The 18,608-nt window shown below is 39.5% G+C and overlaps 1 protein-coding gene across 1 annotated transcript; it reads left to right on the forward strand.

The window, feature by feature from the left end:
* The first annotated feature begins 6,886 nt into the window (after nt 1-6,886).
* On the forward strand, nt 6,887-7,892 carry LOC146583742 (low choriolytic enzyme-like). The gene is made up of 3 exons (XM_085250885.1): nt 6,887-6,995; nt 7,247-7,328; nt 7,760-7,892. The coding sequence occupies exons 1-3, from the start codon at nt 6,887-6,889 to the stop codon at nt 7,890-7,892; spliced, it is 324 nt and encodes a 107-aa protein (XP_085107011.1).
* The last annotated feature ends 10,716 nt before the right edge of the window (nt 7,893-18,608 follow it).

Genomic DNA, 18,608 nt, shown 5'->3' on the forward strand with positions numbered 1-18,608 from the left:
TCTGGAAGAGAGATCCGCACGGTGGTAAGCATTTGCAGATCTAAAGCATTACAAGCATATCGCCTATGTTATAATCCGCTCGCTCCTCCCCTACTAAATCATCACTTGATCTATTTCAATACTACAAGTCTGCCCTATAGCTGCAAAAACGTCTGCACCCTAGCTCCTCATGTTATTTTTGGCACAACTTACACGTCACACAGTTTTCGATCACAACAACTTCTTTTACCTCTGTGTGTGTGTGTGTGTGTGTGTGTGTGTGTGTCTAGTTCTGCTTTTTCTGTCTGCATCTGTTTCCTGTTCTTAATATACTGCCTCTGCAGCTCTACGCAAGACTTCCTGTTCTGCACAGTTCTAGTCTGGCTGAGCTGTTTGTTTGTGAGTCAAAGCTGGCCTTCCTTTATACAGGCCTTCATTATTTAAATACATAAAACAATATAATCAGAAAATAAGCACTAAGAAAAAAAAAATATATATATATTCCTCAACAAGAGCTTCCAGCTTTTTCATTTCCTTTTCATGCTTGATGGGCTGTTGTGCTGAAGTTCGAAATCCAGCCCGTTTCCACTGGCACAGTTCCACATGTGCAGCCCCAAACACATATGCTGAGTCTGTGTAGATGTTCACTCTTTTCCCTTTCCCCAATTTCAGGGCCTCAATGACAGCTCTAAGCTCAGCACGCCGAGCACACTGCTGAGCCCACAACACGCCGTCTTTTTCAGTGACCAGTCTCCCATTTTCTCCCCTCACTACTGCATGCAATTCACCATGCAGGACAGATCTCACTGACAGGATGCAGGCCTGGTGTCATGACCATCACAGGATGCATAAAACAATTACACATAATATAACACGTGCAATCTGGCTCTGTACCATGGAACTCCAGTGTAATATAGGAAAGCCATTCACTTGCCAAGCTTTTATCTCTCACGTCCCCTAACTTACCAGGAAAGGACAAAGTCACATACACCAATACCTCTTTATAATCACTACTATCAACAAACAGTGTCAAGGAGTGGAAAGGCAGAATCCCTGCAACTGGTGAAAAACAGACTGTTTTTTAATGAACATCTGTTTGAAAATTTGACCTCATCATAAATGCCAGGATTAATGGCAGGAGAATTGATGATGGCCCCTCTTATTTAAAACACTGATCCCAGAATTCAAGGTCACTTTAAATAATTCAAAACTGTAAATTGAAAATGTAAATAATTATTGATCCTTTTGCCGTAGTCTTAAAGTGTATATTTATTTTGTACTCTTCTTATATTTATTGTTTGGTTTTTGCACTGATGTAACCTCGTTTTCTCCTCTCTCAATATACTGTGTACTGTGTACTGTATATAACAGAGATGGCAACAAAGTTTACTTTGACTTGACTCATGTTGTCCTAATTGATCACTATCACTTAACCTTCATGGGCCAGCTAATTAAAATCATATTGTAATAATAATAATATAACACTGCTTGGTTCAAACTGAGTGTCAGCTGTTAGGAAACTCCTTTGTGTCAGCAGTACACTTTGAATATATCCTTCCCTCTGTGTTCAAATCCACACCATATGATTATAACCTCCACAGGGATCCTCCCTCTGAGCCTTATTTAACTCTTTATACACACAATATATAGGAAAACTTCAAAAACAGTAACTTGAAATATTTTTGTATGTTACCTTGTTTGATCAGCTGTGTTACTGTTGATATTCATTTTCAGTTTTATTTGTCATATGCAAGTTAACACAGGGTCAACATTGCAATGAAATGTGTTTGACGAGCAGAAGACAAGTCTCTTAGCAGTATAGTACAGTAATAATATTACAATCATTAAAAGACTAAATATATATAAATATATATACACACATGTATAAAGAAATAAATCTTAAATAGAAATGTGACTGCTCACATGTACATGGGGGGCGGGGGGCGGGGGGGGGGCGGGGGGGGGCAGGAGTGAGCAGCAGTATGTTATGAATAATACAGAGGGAAGGATCATTGCATTGCAGAATGATTAAAAACACTGACTTTTAGAAATTAAAAAGCTTACACAAATACTACTGTCACTGATTACATTATTACATTACGTTATATGCACACACACACACACACACAAGGCTCCTTTCCATGTGTTTGCCATCACACAGATACAGTACACGCCCTACTGCTCAGAACTGTAAACTTGCTTTGAAATGTCCTGTTTACAAAGGAAAACATCCTTTATCTAATACACCTAATGATTGACAGAAGCATGAATCATAAAATCATAAATGAGTTTAAGGGAAGTATTTGTATTCTTATATGTATTTATTGCCTTTTGTTTTTATATGAAAACTATTGAAAGTTACTGATCTATGACTGACATTATATGAGTCACAGTCACACCTCTCTGGGTTCCCTATAAAGAGATTACACTTGCTGCATCCAGTATCAGACACCTGCTTTTACCTCTTATTTATCTCACTGCATTTTCTGACCTGTTTTAGCTTTGAAGTTAAACTACAGAGGACCATCATCATGACTCCAGTTTTCCTTGTCTTGCTCTTGATGACTGCTGTTCCTCTGGTAAGTTGGACTCTATAAACACTTGGATTTATGGTGCAATGGATTTAGGTCCGATACTGACCTAAATTACTGGATCGGATATCTGAGAGAAATTAAAAAATATAATCCGATCCATTAAATATCACAAAAGCACCTCACAAAACTTGCGACATGGCATAACTCAGCTCATAACCTTTGCACGTCGGAGCAGTAGCCTATGCATCACGTCATAGAGCGGCTGTGGCGTGCAAGACCTGTCGGTGGTCTGGTTGAGCATTTGGAGCCTTGCTATGTGCTCCCAAACTGGCATTTCATCTCCGAGAAAGTTATCCCAGAGAGAAGTAAAGCAAGTGTGTAAGTTTATCTATGAATGTTTGTAAAGCATTCCCAAGTGAAGCTTTACAACTGATACTGAATAAGGAGCGAATGCCTCTTCTTCTCCCCCCCTCCCTCTCCTGTTGCTACTTCAATCATGAAACTGATCAGTGATCAGCTGATTGGCTTTTCTGTCGCGAGTCCCGTCTCTCTTGTTTGTTTTTGGCCCTGTTGAGTACTGCAGCATCAACAGCGAAAGTAACGACGGAGGCAAAAATGTCCTTAATATTTTGGGAACTTTATTCCACATCAACACGGGCAAAACTTTTCCTCATGGGTGCCATTTTTGTTGTGGTATACTTTCTTCTCAGGGGTGTGGCATGTAAAAGGGCATTTATTCCCTTCAAGGACCTGAAGCTCCATAAAACACCCCTCCAATAGCCAAACCCATCTCTTCTCTGATTGGATAGTTAAATTTGTGATTGACATGACATTGACCAATCAGATGAAAGGAAGAAAAATAGGGTCAAAATTCGTACTTGTACCTTGAAACTTGAGAGCAGGGTTTCACACTTATTTTTTGGCTAAGTCCACACACAAATTCTTTTTACACATACAAAACTGATTTACAAGTACAAAATATTTATGACCACAATTTTTGCCCATACCATCTGTGCAGTCTGCAGTTCAACTGAAGAAAGATGTTGAATCTATTTAATTATTGTAGAAAAATAATTGATTTCTGTGCATTTTTTACACATACATTAAATTAAAGTTGATTACATAATCACGAGGCAGAGAGGGGGGGTGGTTCCCTATTTTTTTGATGGGAGTTGGCAACCCTATTAGGTTAGGTTGTTTAATATTTCTACTAAGTACTCTTTAAATTACCAGAATAAGAAGGATTGTGCCGGTTTAAGTTTATTAAATTGATCAGTATTGCTGAACTATGAAATATTTTGGGTGCAGTGTATTTTCTTTGCGTATCGATGTAACAGAATGGCTTTAGTGTTTTGTTTTTTAGAACTTGAGTATGAAATTATAGAAAATGCAGCAAGATATTTATAAAAAACAGTTTTATTGATTATAAAATGGACCATATCGGATTCATATTGGTATTGGCAGATGTGCAAATTTATGATATTGGTATCGTGACATCTCTTGTTTTTACTTTGGTGCAGTCCTGTTTTTTTAAATGCATTAATGGCTAGCTTCTTACAATTTCATCTTTTTTTCGTGCACTGCTCATTTGGCAAAAATACAAAAAATATCATTAATACATGATTGTGGAAAAAGTCTGTGCTGTGTGTGAACCGATCTCTTTGTGTTTTCATTTAGAAATGCCTTCTCCAAAAATGGGCAGCCCACCATTGTGGCCAAGTCCAATGCTAACCTTATCTTTGGCTATGCTAGCGAGATGAGCGCCAATGACATTGCCCGTGTAAACAAGCTTTATGGCTGCTGGTAAAAGATCGTGAGTAAAATAATAAACCAAATAGAATGACTTTCTTATAGTATAATACTACTATAAGAAAGTCATTCTATTAACATATGAAACACAACGAATAATACACGGCACTCAGTTTGTTTTATGTTTCTTCCATTAACCAGAAGTTTTAAGGACGGCAAGAAACAACCAGAATCCAGACGCTTCAGCTCGGCCTGTTGTCCTGTAAAAATATTGGAAACAAATGTAATATAGAGATCTGAAGTTTATATTTGGAAAGTTATATTCACTTGTTTTTTACAATTATGTGTGATGTTGTTTTAATTTAATATTTAATCTATTTGATAATTATCTGGAAATGCAAATGAATGTCTTTGTGTTGTGACTGTTTTTAACTTTGTTGTTAATGTCAGTGCTTGTAAACTGTTTATTGTGCCTCCAGATAGATGCGTTTGGACCTTCTTCTAAAATAAAAGTACCTGTTAACACATAACAGCCCTTTATTTAAGTCATTAATGTAACACAATTTCTAACTAAAATTATCCCTAAACATATTTAATTGGCTAAGGTTTGGTCATTTTGGTCTTTCTTTTTATATTTTGTCATACACTCAACAAAAATATAAACGCAACACCTTTGTTACTGCTCCCATTCCCCATGGGATGGACGTAGAGACCTAAAATTCATTCCAGATACACAATATAACCATCCCTCCCAAACAGTGGTCACAAATCAGTCCAAATGTGTGGTAGTGGGCACATCTGCCATATTGAGATAATCCATCCCACCTCACAGGTGTGCCACATCAGGATGCTGATCTGACATCATGAGTAGTGCACAGGTGTACCTCAGACTGCCCACAACAAAAGGCCACCCTGGAATGTGCAGTTTTGTCTCACAGCAAAATGCCACAGATGCCACAAGCAATGAGGGAGCGTGCAATTGGCATGCTGACAGCAGGAATGTCAACCAGATCTGTCGCCCGTGCATTGAATGTTCATTTCTCAACCATAAGCCGTCTCCACAGGTGTTTCAGAGAATATGGCAGCACATCCAACCGGCCTCACAACCGCAGACCTCGTGTAACCACACCAGCCCAGGACCTCCACATCCAGCAGGTTCACCTCCAAGATCGTCTGAGACCAGCCACCCAGACAGCTGCTGGAACAATTGGTTTGCACAACCAAACAATTTCTGCACAAACTGTCAGAAACCGTCTCAGGGACGCTCAACTGCATGCTCGTCGTCCTCATCGGGGTCTTGACCTGACTCCAGCTCGTCGCCGTAACAGACTTGTGTGGGCAAATGCTCACATTCGATGGCGTCTGGCACGTTGGAGAGGTGTGCGCTTCACGGATGAATCATGGTTCACATTGTTCAGGGCAGATGGCAGCTGAGAATGTCCCAGTTCTTGCATGGCCAGCATACTCACCGGACATGTCACCCATTGAGCATGTTCGGGATGTGCTTGACCGGCGTATACGACAGCGTGTACCAGTTCCCACGAATATCCAACAACCTCGCACAGCCATTGAAGTGGAGTGGACCAACATTCCACAGGCCACAATTGACAATCTGACAGACTCCATGTGACGATGTGTTGCACTGCATGAGGCAAATGGTGGTCACACCAGATACTGACCGGTTCTGGGTCCCCAGACCCCCAATAGCCCAAAAAACTGCACATTCCAGGGTGGCCTTTTGTTGTGGGCAGTCTGAGGTACACCTGTGCACTACTCATGATGTCAGATCAGCATCCTGATGTGGCACACCTGTGAGGTGGGATGGATTATCTCAATATGGCAGATGTGCCCACTACCACACATTTGGACTGATTTGTGACCACTGTTTGGGAGCGATGGTTATATTGTGTATCTGGAATGAATTTTAGGTCTCTACGTCCATCCCATGGGGAATGGGAGCAGTAACAAAGGTGTTGCGTTTATAATTTTGTTGAGTGTATTAAAATACAGAAGGAAAATTAAAAGTAATGTAAAATTTAACATCATGGCTCTTGTCACTAAGTATTTAAGTCAATACCTTATAGAATATCAAAATGTGCAATTGAAAATTTATTTTTACACATTTTTTTAAGTGATTAAAATCATGTCCAGAGTTTTTGTCAACACCATCAGATTTTTTTAAAAGTACAAAAAAATCTGGAATTATTGTGGGTAGCTTACACTCTGAGGACCCCTTACCACTTCCTGTTTGATACACATGCCATGAGGTCACTGCTATGATAATCTTTTTTATTTTATTTCATTTATGGCATACCTTTCTGATAAAACTCTGTATCACAACCATAGTCCGTCAACACCAAAGTTGATGTAATCCAAGATTTAATTATTTTTTTTTTGTAGAAAGAGCTTAATTTAGGAGGCTTGTAGAGGCCATAAACAAATGATGAAAAACAAGATGACTTCTGTCAGAAAAATGTGTTATGAGAGAAAGTCGGGTATTTTGTCAACACCATCAGATACCTATAATAACCTGTCTTTCTGATTTCACTATGTGTACATCAGGTGTTCATCCAAAGTGGGCCGTCGGGGGGGAAACAGGAAATCTCCTTGAAAAAATCCTGAAAATGGCCACTGTACAACATGAGGTTCTCCATGCTCTGAGCTTTCGCCACGAGCACTCTCGCTCTGACAGAGACAAGCACGTCTACATCCACACTGAAAACATCGAGCCAGGTCAGCTCAGCTTGGGTGTATTTTTATGTGCTGTACAATGAATGCAGATGTTGCTAAGTTACTTTAAAATGTCTCATTACAGCCTTGCTTCCCAGGAAAATGAAATGCTCCTGCTTAGATTTTGTGGCATTTAATGAATAACGAGACTCTCCATGCAACCTAAACCTGGAAAAAGATTTGGAGGTTGGAAGGCAGCTGAGAAAACCAACATTCGTGTTTAAGTCTTTGCTCTTTTTTCAATTCCTGTGCAGGACACGAACACAACTTCAAGAAGGTGCAGACTAACAACTTGGAAACTACTTATGACTTTAAATCTGTCATGCACTATAGGAAGTAATTCTTTGTGTGAATCCTTACATATGTATTCTCAGGAGTAAATCAATGTCAAACTTGGTTTCTTAAAGTGGAGTCATAGGATTTGCACAGACTTTCTTTGTACAGCATGCGGCCCATTTTTTTCCTGGAAAATTTGACTAAAAGTGTCAGAACTAGTTACTATGAATAAGTTTAATTCAGCTGACAAAAACAGTCTTCTCGGTAAGTGTGAGTGTTCCTAAATTTGCATAGAAATTGGTGCAAAACTTTCACAGACTGACACTACATTAAGTCATTGCATTAGCCTACAAAAAAACAGAGAGAGGAAAAATAATATGCAGGAAAGAATTCCTAATAATCTTACCTCCTTAATCATAAATATACCTGATATACGTATGTGTTTGTGTTCCCTTACTCTTTTTAACAAACATGTTTTTGTTTTTCTTTAGACATGCCTTCTCCAGAAACCGGAGTCCAACCATTCTTGCTCGGCCCAGACATAAGCTCGACTTTGGACATGGCAAACAGATGAGTGCCAAAGACATCGCCCGTGTAAACAGACTTTACAAGTGCAGTAAGTGAAAAGGTAAAAACTATGTCACTGTAAACCTTTCTCTATGACATTTTCTTATTTTATGTGAGAAACCCAGTGAATGTGTGACAGTACTCATTGTGTTGTATTGTTAAAATGCCACGGACCCGAGTCCTCCAGAGCCGGGTCCGTGAGCAGTGTGGACTTTTGTTGTTGTTGTTGTCGTTATTATTATTATTATTGTTATTACTATTATTTGGTGTATGTGTGTGCACTGTTCTGCTGTCTGGGGTTTTGTTCCATGTGTCTATGTATAGGGAGGTGTGTGTGTGTGTGTGTGTGTGTGTGTGTGTGTGTGTGTGTGTGTGTGTGTGTGTGTGTGTGTGTGTGTGTGTGTGTGTGTATGTGCGCGTGCGTGCGTGGTTGTGGCTGTAACCAGGAGACCAGGCTACAGGCACTGTCAGGCCTGTGGATGACTGGCCACGCCCAAGGAGGATGCCACACACCTGGAGCTGATCAGCGTCAGTGGAGGGAGCTACTTAATCCCGGAGAGCAGCCATTTGGCTTTTCTACCTTTAAAACCCGGAGAGCAGCCAAATGGCTGGTAGGCTTTTAGCTAAGCTTTAGCTTCAGCCAAGTGGAAGCTAAATTGGCTAGTCATTCATATGTATATTAGGTTGTTACCTGGGAATTCTGGAGGGAGGGGAGTGGGGGTTTGAGTGGATTGAGGAATTTCCCTGCGAATCTTGTTGACTGTGCCGAGGATGGTGGTTTTCCGTCTAAGAAGTTTTTGCGCAAGTGAAAGCGATGTGAAAAAATTGTCCGTGGTAACATTTCTGCCCTTGTCTAGGAATGGTTCCATCAGCCTCATTACAACATTTTCAGAAAGTCTCTCCCCAGTGGGACGATTGGGGTCCTTGCCAAGATATGGGAAGACATTGCAAATGTACTTGGATTTTAGGTCGCAAGCCACCCAAAACTTGATCCCAAACTTGTCAGGTTTACTTGCTGCAGGAAACAGCACCGAGTCTTTGATGGGAAAAGCTGTTCATCAACGGTGATATGTAGACCAGGGTTGTAGCACGTGATGCAGTTGGTGACAAATGATCCCCACACACTGGAAATTGCAGCGAACTTATCAGTCTTTGCTGGGTTTTAAAGGTAGAAAGGTAGAAGCCTGGGGATGCTACTGTTAATGGTGTGGTGAAGCCTCCACCAACGCGGGATCACTATGTGAGACTCCACGTTAGTCTTCCAGTTTAGGTTTAGTCAGCGAGTGCATGCCTGCTATAGTTAAGTGTCCTGACAGCTGCCGCTATTGTTTCCTGCAGGAGGAGCGTGGGAAGCCAGAAGAGCAGCGAGCACGGGGAGTGCAGACACATGGGAGCAGAGAGCACAAGGAGGGCACGACACGGGAGTCACGGGAGAGCACGGGGATTTATTGTTGTTTGTTTCCTTTCACTGTAAATAAACGCACTGCTGATATTCCGAGCTCCGCGCCTGGGTCCTCCTTCCTTACTTCCCCACGGCTGGCCATCGTCAACCGTGACATAAACAGATCTGTAACGATGGCAAAAACAGGACTACTGATGCTGAGCTCTCAACTCGTCATGTTCACATCAGCAAACCAGATCTGCTGTTTGCAAAAATGTTACTCCAGCACCAGAAAATGTGGATTGATGCTTGTAGCCTTCGAGTACTAAGAGCCTACCTGACATTTTTTTAAGTTTCTATTAGAACGTGGTAAAGACCTCTTCTTCATCATCATCTGTTATACTTTATGTGGGAGAAATGTCTTCACCTTTGTCTGCACTTCAGTATTCCTTTGAATTCCTTTATATCCTGTTTCCATTTTGGTGCAGTTACACTTACATCTTATACCAACTAGTACCACCTACCAACTTTTATTTTGTGGTTTATTTTCATATGGTGTGTCTCTTCTCAATAAAAATCTAATTTATTACTCATAAATGACTCATACATTTATTATTATAACTGTTCTGTAGGAGTTGAAGTAAAGAATCATCTGTAAGGCCCATCGCTAACGATGCTTTGTTCTTATGTCAGTCTATCCCATTAGGGCTCTTTTGGCTTCTATAATCACTTTACCTTCCAGTCCAGCATCCTTTCCACTTATTTGCACCTGAACCAACAGCTCCACCAGCAAACGACTGCTTTCCTCAGCATTTATCCCCACAGCAGTACATTTGTTACAGTCATTGGTGCTGCTGTTTATACACTTCAGTCACTCCCATGTTATTAACATGTGTGTGATATGAAAGGCGCTCCTGTGGTTTCTAAAATACTGTCAAAGTCAAAGTGGATCGTTGTTGCACAGAGAGCCCCAGAACAGAAACTTTCTTTTTTTGATTTAATTACATAGCACATACCAAGCATAATCAACCTCCTCATGGCAATGGATATCATGAACTGCACCCCATGAAATTATTTAAAGTGTGTTAGACATTTATGTTTTTTACACATTTATTCACAACTGTTTTTTCAACTTAATCCTTCCTCAGAATATACATACACATACATACATAACAAATATTAATAAATAACAAAGACAAACACACTCTTTTCCTCCTTGGGATTTTATTGGTTCATATTTTTTCCAACCTAAACAATTGATCTTAGTTCATCTAAATTGTGAAGCTTTGAGGTTTTTACTAAAAGGTGTTTCTGTCATGGCCAATTGTGATCATTGGCCATGAAATTTGCTGTCATTCAATATCCAGTCTACGCCCACAAGCTGCATGTCATTGGACTGTGGGAGGAAGCCTATGGCATTATTTTTGTGCCACTATTCTGAGCACACGCATAAAATAAAAAAATAAAAAAATTTGAGCGCACGTGAAAAAAAAATTTGCAGGTGCAAATGTTGCATTTTGACGAGAAATTTATTTTGAGTAAAGTAAAGCTAAATTTGAGTGAACAAAATTCATTGCTGCATGCAAAAACTGTATTTCAGTGTTTGCTATTATCCATACACACAATATAGCAGCCCCTCTCTCTCAGTTTTTGCATTTGCGCTTGCTCGCAATGTGTTGCCCGTGCGCGTTCAACTCTTTCTGTACACCGTTATATTTGTGCCACAAAACTAGCCAATCACAGACTTGGATGCAAAAAAAATCTGATTGGCTGTTTTCGTCTCCAATCAGCTCGAAATGACGAAATGCAATATCCCAGAATCCATTTCGTCCAAAACTCAAATGAGGCAGTGGCGGAGGAACGCAGAGTGGCGGAGTTTGAAGTATTACTCTTTCTGGGTCACAAAATAAACTTTTAAGATATTTTCATGCAAGAATGGTGCTGTGTAAACTTCAAATATCTGCTCGATTTATCTTGATAAATCGAGCAGATATTTGAAGTTTACACAGCACCATTTGCATATATGTGATGTCTTGACATCACATATATGCAAAAGTGTACATAAATTTCTCCTCAAAATGCAGCACTTGCACCTGTAAAATATTTTTTACGTGCGCTCAAATTTTTTTTACGTGCGCTCAGAATAGTGGCACAAAAATAACACCATAGAAACCAGGGAGAACCTGCAAACTCCACACAGAAAGACTATGGCCTGATGGTGGAATTGAACTCAGGACCTTCTTGCTGTGAGACAATAGTGCTAACCACCGTGCTGCCACATCCATCTACCAGTTTATAACTTTCATAGTCACACGTATGATAAATCATAGAGATTTATCCTGAGCATGAAGCTCCACAGTGCTGGGCACTGTGCACAGGGCCCACTACAGGATGTTGAACGCCCTGTTGCCCCTGTAGTGCACTAGCCCCAGAGGGCCAACAGTTAATTTCAAAAGCACCAAAGCAACAGAAACTGATTAAACCCCCTCTGGTTCAACTGACCAGAACAATGCATCAACCTGATGCTCTACTCTGATTAAAAGTCTTCCTTTCATTTTCTGAGCACAGTTTTATGTAAGTATGACTTTGCTGGCTTATCACTGACTTAAAAGAGTGAAACTCTCATTATGTGACTGTGCTAATGGATAAAATGAAGACTGGTGATCATACTTTTTCAGTCAGAAAAGGATGATGAAAAAAGTGAGCTCAATACCCCAAATTAGATTTCTAGCTCGTGGTTTGAGAGTGTACTATATATATATATATATATATATATATATATCATAATAATCTGACAATACTATAATATTGGCCATATTATATTTACATTACCACAGTGAGATGACTTTAGTCTCATGAACAACATTAACTAATTGTTATTTACTAACTAATCTTAAATGAAATGAAGCCCAACTATCATGTTTTACAGTCCCGTGGTCTCAGCCTCAGATACTCAACTAATCAAAGTGATGTCATGACAAAAATGAATGACCAACAAAACATTTTTCTCCTTCATTTCTGTCAAACAAAGCTGTATGTAACGTGTCTCGCGGTTAGTATAATGGTTGCTAGGCAACCTGAACAGCGCGACGAAGCGTATACCGTCCCATTTCACAAGCCTCTCACTTCCGCACTTCTCGTACTTCTAGTACGCACAGTACGTAGTACGCGTAGTGCGCGTACTTCAAGCGTGCAGACCCTGAATTGGGACACAGCCTCTGTGTTTCATGCAGCCTGTGTCACGTCGTCTGTGTTCCCACCTCCATGTTTTCACGGTCAGACTTTGCAGTTATCACCATAGTCTCTGAGTCTTCTTAGTTTGTCACAGTGCTAGTTTTCCTAGTTTAGTTATAGTCTAGTTTAGTCACGCTATCCCTGCTGTGTTTGTACACTTTGTCTTCAGCCATAATAAAGGCTTGCTTTCTGTTAAAGTTCACTCCCGTCTACTCACTTGTGTACGCACCTGGGTCCATCACACATACCACCACATGGCCTGTCTCCGCAGACCGTGACACAGCTCATACGCTTTTAAAGAAATTCCGGGTTTAAACTAAGTCAGTAGTTTTTTTTTTTTCATATTGTTTCTTTTTCTTTTCTTTTTTCAACCCTAACTCTAATGAGAACAACAATTTCAGTTATTTTACAGATTAAGGCTATACATATCAAATGAAATATTATGTATTATTATTATAAAGTATAATGAAAGTTAAACTGCTTGTTATATGTTTCCCTCAGTCTGTGGATGGTGTGGTTGAACAAGCCACTGTTGGCATGTTTAGTTTGTTTTTTGCTTCAAAGTTGAGAGTACTTTCATGCCAAAGACCAAACCAGGATACCCAGCTTTTGAGCATTGACTTTCAGGTTTTAATGTTGTAGTTATTCTTTTTATTATTGCTTTTAACTTAATGTCATTCTGCATTTAGAGAGATGCATCCTGCTAGGGCTGAACGATTATGGAAAATAATCTAATTGCGATTTTTTGCCCCAATATTGCGATTGCGATGCGATATGCGATTATTTTTTAAGGTCTTTGTCTTCTGTATTATTAAACAAAGACAAGCAATACATAGTATGGCCAATACTATATTACATTAATTTTAAACTGTTCTTTCCTGGAAGACAGACCTCTGTTATGATGACATGAGGTGATGCATGAATTGATGACTGACATTTTTATTTAACTTCTTCAATCACAACAGTATATTTGAACATACACAATAGTTTATTTTTAGCTTACAAACATCTGAGCATAAAGTGCTGACAAGGAACGCTGGTGTAAACATTAAAATGAAAGTCAGTGCAATGTGCAGATTGCAGAAATATACATAAAAAAAATCGGTGGCTTTACCACACTCAGTTTTTTGACATCTGTGAACTACTAGACAGTCATTAAATTAAAAAATAATATTAAATAAATAAAACTAATAAATAAAAAATGCACACATCTTACTGATCTCTGCAGTCAGTAACATTACACATTTTTATATATTTTATTTATTGTTTACTCTATTTAATTTGTAAAATATGTGTACACACACACACACACACACACACACACACACACACACACACACACACACACACGTGTAGAAAAATATTTAGTATACACATCCAGAAATGCATATACTATTATATATTGTACATATATTTATTAGTTTCAGATGTAGCCATTCTTGTATTTTGCTTGTTTACATTATTGTATTTTGCACAACTCTGTTGCTTGTGAAGCTCGCACACAAGAATTTCACTCACATGTGCTGTACCAATGTACCTGCACATGTGATGTGACAATAAAAGTGATTTGATTTGATTTGACATAAAGTGCAAACATAATAGCAATTGTATAAACAATGAGTATGGCTCAGCTAGCCATAATCATCCTAGCTCACAGGTTTTTTGCTAGGAAGACCAGCATATCTACTTTTGCTGGCTTTAAGGATGAGCGAGTGCAGGTCACTATATTCCCTCCAGTGCTGAACAGACGCTCTGAGGGGGCACTTGTGGCTGGCACACACAGATATTTGCGGGCCATCTTGCACAGTCGTGGGAAGTGAATGTTGTGCACCTTCCACCAGGCTAAGGGATCATCCTCTCCGTCAATGACAGGGGTCAACAGGTAACTATTCAACTCTGCCTCCACGACATCTTCAAGTGGCAGAGGCAAAGCTGAAGAGGCCGCACTGGTCCTCAGACGGTCGGGTAGGCCGGAAGTAAACGGCCGTGAAATTGGACGGTCTAGCCTTCTGATTAGCGTCACCGCTGTCTCGGTGGAGTTTAATAAACTCGGCCGTCTGCTTCTTGCTATCTAAAATATAACCAGACACTGGTGTAAATTCTCGACTGTCTCATACTTCTGTTTAATAAGTTTTCTGTTTGACGTTTAGTCAGCTGTGTGAAAACCAAGGAGGAACCCACCCGGGGGATTAATAAAGTTTTATTTTATCTAATCTAATAACTTTAATCTCAGCCAAACAGATTTACTCACGAACAAACAAAACACTGAAAAAAGCCCAACAATAACATTTTTAGGTTGTCTAAGTGAATTATATATTACGTTTAACCCGAGCAGCGAAAGTCCGTGGTGATCTGAAAATGATGTGCCGGGAGTTGTGCCATTCTCGGCCGCATCAGTAACCCTCGAGCTCCCGGCTAGCTATCGAGCTGGTGGGTAGCAGACGCCTCCGAAAACGTCGAAGCACTTTTGCAAATATGCGATATCTTGATAAACCGAGCAGATATTTGATGTTTACACAACTACTTTCTCGCCTGAAAATATGTTAAAAGTTTATTTTGTGACCCAGAAAGATTAGTATGAGTAATTTTAAAACTTAGTAGCGGCCGCCATTTTTGGAAACTGGAGTTTGGCTGGGCCGTGCTATGAATTCTGGAATATGGTAGGCCACGAAGGACACACCCGACCCATCCTTCAAATTCGGGGAAAAGGAGGACGCATTTGTTGGCTACATTCGGAGGAGTCTACGAATTTGGACAGCCTTCGGCGCGTCGCTGTGACGTAATCGGTCTACAAATGCGGCCTCAGGAGGATGCAGCCCATGAATTTGGACATGTCCAGAGTATAATCGCAGCCTTTGCGGTTAGAAAATTGCACCAGATCATGTCGCGATATTATCGCAAATGCGATATATCGTTCAGCCCTACATCCTGCCCTGTTTCCCTCCTAAGTTAAAAATCTTCATCATGGTTTTTTTTTTTTTACTTAACTCTGTGATGATGTCTGAACTTCTGCTAAGGCATTTTTGAAATCACAGAGTTTACATCAAAGTCAAAATGTGGATAACTTAATCTGTTATGGTTTATAATTGTATTTCTATGTTTAGAAACTTGTGTCAATAAATGACTTCATAATATTTTGTGTAATGACATAAAAGATCCACTCAACATAAAAATCCACACTTGTATCAGAAGGTGGCAGTAACGTTGCACATCAGTGCATCTCTAAGTATTCACAGTGCTTCATTTGTTCCACATTTTGTCACGTTAAAGCCTTTTTACAATTTACTCAATTTATTTTTTACCTCCAAGTTTTTCCATAATGACATAGTGAAAAAGGTTTGTTTTTTAACAGGTTTTAAGCCAAATGTTGTAAATGTCATCTCCTACTAAAGCACATATTTTCATTATTTTATTAGTCCTTAATATTTACTTTTAACCTAAGGTGGTTTTCATTACTTTCTAGGTGTGAAGCATCACAATCAGATTTAGAAAACAAGGACTCTGACTCCAGGTCACTCTTTATTATTTCAGACAAACCACACAAAATGTCACAGTAACAGGCAGTGTAAAGAATGTGACTGCACCTACTGAGGCCTAAAGATAAGAACTTTGGCATTTTTAAACCAGGTATGATGCCGAGAACTGGATCTGACTGTGAAATCACAAACACATTGCCTAATGACTTCTATCACAATGAGCATGTATCCTGGATACTCTGGATAATAACCTGGATAATAATGTATCTGTTGTATGGTTCCAACCTTTTTATATCACTGCCCAAACTGCATTCATTGGTACAGTTTGGCAGTAGCACAGTGGCAAGGAGATAGTCCTGCATCTTTGTCTACTTACACAAAACCCTGTAGAAGATCATCAAGAGTTCATTTTCACTTAGACACCATGGATCTTTGGGAATGACTGTCATGGCAACACTGATCAAATGTTTCACAACACTTCAGGTCTTACAGTTACTTATTGAAATTCAAGCAGTTCAAGTCCAATGAATAGCTAGCTTGAAATGGCAGAAACATAAGTGGTGAACTCCCAGTGGTTTAAAAAAAAGGTAAGGTTACCCTAAACTGAAAAACAATATACATTTCAAAATATACAAATGGCCTTTTTCTGTTAGAAAAATAGTGAAAAATGATGAGGAAAAGGCAATTAACAATAAAAGAGAAACAGATTTTCATACTTTTAAAAGTGTCTCTCTTGCAGCTGTGAAAGCTGAGTACAGTCTCAGTCATTAAAGGCACTCAGAAACAAACTCTGACAGGAAGACGTCTGGCAGACCCAAAGCCACAACTGAATCAGAGGACAAGTTTCTGAAAGTCAATGGCTTGTATGACGGACAGTTCACAGGACCACATCTTCAAATATAGCTTCATGATGATTATAGTCACCAAGTCTCAGCTTTGACTGCCAGTTACATGTTTGACAAGTCGAGTTCCTGCAAGAAAGCCATTGATAAGACAGCCCTGCGACAGACTGGCGACATTCATACCCTGCCTCTTGCCTATGGTAGCTGGGATAGGCTCCAAGTAATCTCCAAGGAGTTTGATTCCCTGATGATGCTAATGATTCTTTGACACCTGCAGGTTATAGAAAAGGCCATGAGTCACTGGTGTCAGTAATAGCAGACACAAAGAGGCTTTTAAAGCACTTCATACACAGTTCTACTTCCCATTTCCTGGAAATATTTCGACAGTCAGACACTTTTCATAATTTGTTTCCATGTGCTATCACAGTGGATCTAAAATACATCAAGTCCAGTTTTAAAATACTCGAGTCAATTAAACAAATCATAAAAGTCAGTTATATAATTAATGTGAACATGAGCTATTGTTACACTCATTTTTACTCCAGTCCTTGTACTTGACTATTTTCTGAGGAACGTTTTGTGGTTTGTTAAACCACTTGACACTGACCTGTGAATCATACATAAATCATCATAAATCATCATACTTAGCAAATACAAATTTTAAATACGGTAACATTTTTAACCACTTTGTTACTATCTTTGTGGGGATTTCCAGTTAGAGTTAATAAGATAAGATAAGATAAGATAAGATAAGATAAGATAAGATGACCTTTATTAGTCCCACAGGTGGGAAATTTGTTTCGTTACACCAAAAGTGCAAAGTTATGTAGCAGAAATGAGAAAATACTGGAATGCAATATAATAAAATAAAATAGAATAATATATACAATAGAATAAAATAGAATACAAATGCTATATACAACTGAGTAAGAATATACAAAGGTACAACTATGTCAGAAAAAGAATTGCACATGCAGCAGTCTTATTGCACATGTGTGGGTTTTTAATAGCTGAGAACTTGGCAGATCTTGGCGTGTGTCGTTAAAAATACTGAGGAAACTGGACAAGTGTAAGATAAAATAAATGGCAGACCTAAAGAAAACTATCTACTCTAGAAGAACATTATATTAAAATCAAGTCCTGACATAGGACCTCAGAGATGTACCTGGCTCTTCAGTTCACTCTTCACATCAACTGTTTGCTGAAGCTTTTAAAAAGGCGACTATAAGGAAGCCATTCCAAAGGAGGGAACGGGCTGAAAGGGGTGAGGTATGCTGATTACACAACAATGAGGCAGAGGCTTTTGTTATATCACTGTTAATGACTGTTGCTGATGACAGATTAGCTAGACAATGCCTAAATCTGGCCTAAGCTGGTGACATGGCAAAAATGCAATGTGGAGTTTTCCACTCCTGAGCTAAAATCATCATTTGTCAGGCTGATTAACTTGTGTTAGCTTGAAAACCGAAAGAGCCAATCTGCACCAGTCATTCAGAAGGTGTAAAGCTGGTCTGATGTGTAGTGAGAACAACATTAATAACCACCTTTGTGCAAATCAAACAACAGGTATGACCAATGGTGGGAAAGGTATGACCTTTGAAACCCCTATGCAGGAAGATGGTTTCGGTTTCTGATTAAAAAAAGTCCCAATCCCTGATCCTATGGGTCTAAGTCGGTATACAGCAGTCAGCTGGAGCCCATGTAGGTGACGGGACTCGCCAGTACTAACTACCTTGATTCCCTGCTAACCCTGATAAGAAGAAACCCGAGTAGCTTTGCAGGTGAAGGCTTGTCAGCCCCCTGTTAACAGTAGCTCCCGTCTTGATGGTGGTACTGGGAT

This window comes from Mchenga conophoros, linkage group LG1 (genome assembly GCF_057382185.1).
Source record: "Mchenga conophoros isolate Kocher_MC1m ecotype Shallow Benthic linkage group LG1, M_conophoros_male_GT1.1, whole genome shotgun sequence".
Classification (NCBI taxonomy): Eukaryota; Metazoa; Chordata; class Actinopteri; order Cichliformes; family Cichlidae; genus Mchenga; species Mchenga conophoros.